The sequence below is a fragment of the Lolium rigidum genome, chromosome 6 (genome assembly GCF_022539505.1).
Source record: "Lolium rigidum isolate FL_2022 chromosome 6, APGP_CSIRO_Lrig_0.1, whole genome shotgun sequence".
NCBI lineage: Eukaryota > Viridiplantae > Streptophyta > Magnoliopsida > Poales > Poaceae > Lolium > Lolium rigidum.
The window spans coordinates 223,826,569-223,831,159 of NC_061513.1; the positions used below are offsets into that span (position 1 = coordinate 223,826,569).

Genomic DNA, 4,591 nt, shown 5'->3' on the forward strand with positions numbered 1-4,591 from the left:
CCTGAAAAAATTTGGCCATTTAGGACGGACTGAGTATTAAGCATGTAGTACCTTCGTTCTTATGAATAAGGCACACATGCATTTTAAGATGAACTTTGATCTAACAATTTGGACAACAATATATCAATTATACTATACATAATTGATATTGTTAGAATTTTATTAAAAAAAAATTCTAATGTTATTAGTTTTATATCAATTTTTTATACACATAAATCAAAAAAATTTCAAACAAGAAACACGAAAAAACGAGAATTAAATGAGAGGGGTTATATCAGACTTGAGTTTGTCGGCCGACCGACTTAACCCTATCCCGATCAAACCGACCCTGCTGAACGGCTGAACCCTTCCAAACCTCAAAGGCTCCAACCGGATCCCACCACTACAGACTAGTCCCCTCGCGTCGCGGGCTTGCCCCATCGTTCTCGTTTCCGATCTGAAATCCCGTCGGGTCGCCGAAACCCTAGAGGCCGCCGCCGCCGCCCACATGGGAGCCCCCACGGTGCCCCTCCTTCCCGCGCCGGACGGCGACGGCGACGTCGACGTCGACCGCCAGGAGCAGCTTCAGATTGTTCTCTCGTCCGCCGCCGTCGCGCCCGCGCCCTCCAAGCCCGAGCCCGCGCCGACGGTGGCCACGCACACGCGCACCATCGGCATCATCCACCCTCCGCCCGACATCCGCGTCATCATCGAGAAGACGGCCACCTTCGTCGCCAAGAACGGCCCCGACTTCGAGCGCCGCATCGTCCAGCTCAACCAGGGCAACGCCAAGTTCAACTTCCTGCAGCCCTCCGACCCCTACCACGCCTACTACCAGCACCGCATCGCCGAGATCGCCGCCCAGCCTCCCGCCACCGACCAGGGCGCGGCGGCCGTGTCCGAGGACGGCCAGCAGCTCCCGTCCGACCCCGCCGATGGCTCGGATGACAAGCCCGACCACTCCGCGCCCTTCCGCGTGGCGCCGCCCACCAAGGTGCTCGTGCCGCCCAAGGCAGAGCTCTACACCGTGCACCTGCCCGAGGGTATCACCGGGGAGGAGCTGGACATCATCAAGCTCACCGCGCAGTTTGTGGCTCGGAACGGTAAGAACTTCATGACTGCGCTGGCACAGCGCGAGGCCACCAACCCGCAGTTCAACTTCATCCGCCCCACCCACAGCCTGTTCACTTTCTTCACCATGCTCTCGGATGCTTACTCGAGGGTGATGAGGCCAGATGAGGGCGTGCCTGCGCTCATCAGGGACCTGCGGGAGGGATCCAAGGACCTCACCACCGTGCTCGAGCGCTGCCTGAACCGGCTGGAGTGGGATCGGTCGCAGGAGCAGGCTAGGCAACAGGCAGATGATGAGGTTGAGCTGGAGAGGATGCAGATGTCGATGATTGATTGGCACGATTTTGTCGTCGTCGAGACGATTGAGTTTGCAGACGATGAGTATGAGGGGCTTCCTGTCCCGCTTACCCTAGAGGAATTGAAGCGCCGCAAGAGGATGGAGACCTTGAGAGAGGACGATGAGCCCACGGAATTAGCTGAACCAGCTAAGGATGATGCGATGGAGATGGATGATGATGAGATGCAACTTGTTGAGGAGGGAATGAAGGCTGCAAGGCTCCAGGAGAACGAAGGAGGAGCACAAGTTATGGTCACTGGGGATGATGAGCCACCTATGAGGATTGTCAAGAACTATAAGAGGCCTGAGGAGAGGATGCCTGCGGAGAGGGATCCCACCAAGGTTGTTGTCTCACCGATAACCGGGGAGCTCATTCCGATCAGCGAGATGGAAGAACACATGCGCATCTCGCTCATTGACCCCAAGTACAAGGAACAGAAAGAAAGAATGATGGCAAAGATTAAGGAGACCACGCTTGCTCCTGATGATGAGATCTCCCGTAACATCATTGGTCTTGCACGCACAAGGCCTGATATATTTGGAACGACCGAGGAAGAGGTTTCTAATGCTGTCAAGGCAGAAATCGAGAAGAAGAAGGACGAGCAGCCAAAGCAGGTTATTTGGGATGGTCATTCTGGTAGCATTGGTTGGACTGCCACTCAGGCAATGTCTATGGGTGGTGAGGAACAACAATTTGATGCTTCGAATGTGCGAGGTCCAGCTCCACTTCCTCAGCCTGGCATGCAGTTGCCCCGGCCTCCTCAACCACTTCCTCTGATTAATGTTCCCCGATTTACACCAAATCCGATGCCTTATCATATCCACCCCCCGCCTCATCATATGCAAGGAGTTCCACATATGATGCCCAACATGCACCAACCTCCACCACCAGGTCAACAGCAGATGATTAGAATGACTGGTCCCATGGGTCATATGCCAAACAGTATCCCTCCACCTCCAGGCCATACTACCCAGTTCATGCCTGGTCCACCACGGTTCCCTATGCCCCCGCCGCCACACATGCAGACCATGCCAACAATGGTCAACCCCATCGGAATCCCCCAGCCTCCACCACCTTTGCCTCCTCAACCACCTGCTGAGGAGCAGCCACCTCTACCTGATGAACCAGAACCTAAGAGGCCAAGAACAGATGATGCTTCTCTGATTCCAGCAGAGCAGTTCCTTGCTCAGCATCCGGTAATGTCTCTTCTCATCTATTTCTGCACTAATTACTTACTTCTCTTTCTTATTATCTGGCATGGTAATGCTAACATATCTGTTTCCTGCAGGGCCCTGCTCGCATCTCGGTTTCTGTACCCAACCTTGATGAAGGAAACTTGCAAGGCCAAGTTTTGGAGATCCCTGTCCAATCTCTCTCAGACACCGTCGGCAGTCTCAAGGAGCAGATTGCTGGAGAGCTGCAGCTTCCTGCTAATAAGCAGAAGCTGAGTGTGAGGACTAGTTTCCTCAAAGACAATCTTTCTCTTGCTTATTACAATGTTGGCCCTGGGGTGGTGATCAATCTAGCTCTGAGGGAGCGTGGTGGGAGGAAAAAATGAGCTTTTCTTTCCCCAATTTACTCACAGGGCAACACTTACAACCAAAGCTTCAGTGGCCATCATGGAGATCCTTTTTGTTGGTTCCTGCCTTGTGGATTCCTGTATTGCGCTTTTTATAAATTCAGCACTGTAATTTGCACTATTTATTTTCCAGACCTGCCTATGTTTTATGGATATGATTACATATTGTTGGAGGTGTGTGTGCATGATGTTACTTGATGGAGCTATACTTGATATTACACCAGGGTTCAGGTGCCCACCATCTCCTGTTCAGTCTTCTAAGATCTTTGTAGCATCAAAGTGCACGATGCTTCTTGCCATGTTATGAGATGTTCTCTTAAATGAATACTTGTGTGTTATTGTAGATGCTGCTGCACTGCATCGTAAAGTTACTGTCTTCGAAATGCTTATAAAGAAAGGTCTGTGTAAAGCTTACGATTGTAGGTCTAATTAAATTAGAATTGTGGGTGATGTCTCTGATGTTCTAAATTTTGTTGACAGAATAGCATGGCTTTCATCAGAGATCTCACTGCTGCTGGTATCTTATAACAACATACCTTTTTGTCAAGGACTTAATTCTGTATGCACTGATGGCTATATTTTTATTTTCATTTTGCCTGGTTCATTAAGCTTTGCATAAGCTCATGCAGAACCAATTTGCTGTATGCTAGTATGTTAACCACTTTTATTGGCTACTTTGCCTGTTCGCAAGTCACCAGTATTCCTGTATCTTGCGTTGGTCTTGCAGCTTAGCTCCTGTTTGTGCACCTAAGCATTGATGTTCTAGTCAGGGGTATTAACCGTTTTCCTGGCGCCGAGCTTCTATTTTTCTGTGTGGTCATACTAGTGATATCTGCATAAATGTTTAACTTACGTGTTTACTGCACTTTGATTAGCTTAGTTATTCCATGACAATATATGTAAACCCAAACAGCTGCCTTCAACCAACAATATTTTCTTTCTTGGTGTAGGATTAGACAGGTTCTTCCTACATTACTGTTTTATTTATATGTTCTTGACATTGGCATGGATTCCAACTCAAGATTGAACTCCCATGCAAAACATAATGTGTATCAAATTCCTGTTATTACACATTGTACTCCCTCCGTTCCTAAATATAAGACATTTTGACAGTTCAATTTGAACTGCCAAAACATCTTATATATAGGAACTGAGGTAGTACTTCGCATCAGTAGTCTACATACTCTTACCCATTATTAGTAGTCCAAGCGAGAAGCAGTTTCGCATGATCAGAGTAGTATCTGCGTTTCATAAACCTCAAACCAGTTTCCGGTTTTAAGTTGCTTGATTTTATGGTTTGGTGGTGTTGTTCCTCCATCTTCTTATGGGTGTATTAACCCTTTTGAAAGACTACTATCCTGTTCTTGATTAGCCAGCGTCATACCAAGTGAAAGCTGGACATTACCTAAACAAACTCGAGTCAACAACATCTAAAGGTATAATTGATGCAACTCCATGGAGACCTTACATCGATTAACGTTTCTGGACCGTCGGATATTTACAGTGGTTGTGAGAGGTTGGATCTCGTCCGTCCATTGTGGACAGCAACCTGGCTTGCTGGTTGGTTACAGAGCATGTGCAATTTTTTCCCGTCGGTCCCTGGTGCTAGAGAAAGCCATGAAAT

At 48.6% G+C, this 4,591-nt stretch overlaps 1 protein-coding gene across 1 annotated transcript; it reads left to right on the forward strand.

Moving 5' to 3' along the window:
- Positions 1-487: 487 nt before the first annotated feature.
- On the forward strand, positions 488-3,140 carry LOC124661372 (probable splicing factor 3A subunit 1). The gene is made up of 2 exons (XM_047199232.1): positions 488-2,584; positions 2,677-3,140. The coding sequence occupies exons 1-2, from the start codon at positions 488-490 to the stop codon at positions 2,944-2,946; spliced, it is 2,367 nt and encodes a 788-aa protein (XP_047055188.1). The 3' UTR covers positions 2,947-3,140.
- Positions 3,141-4,591: the final 1,451 nt, after the last annotated feature.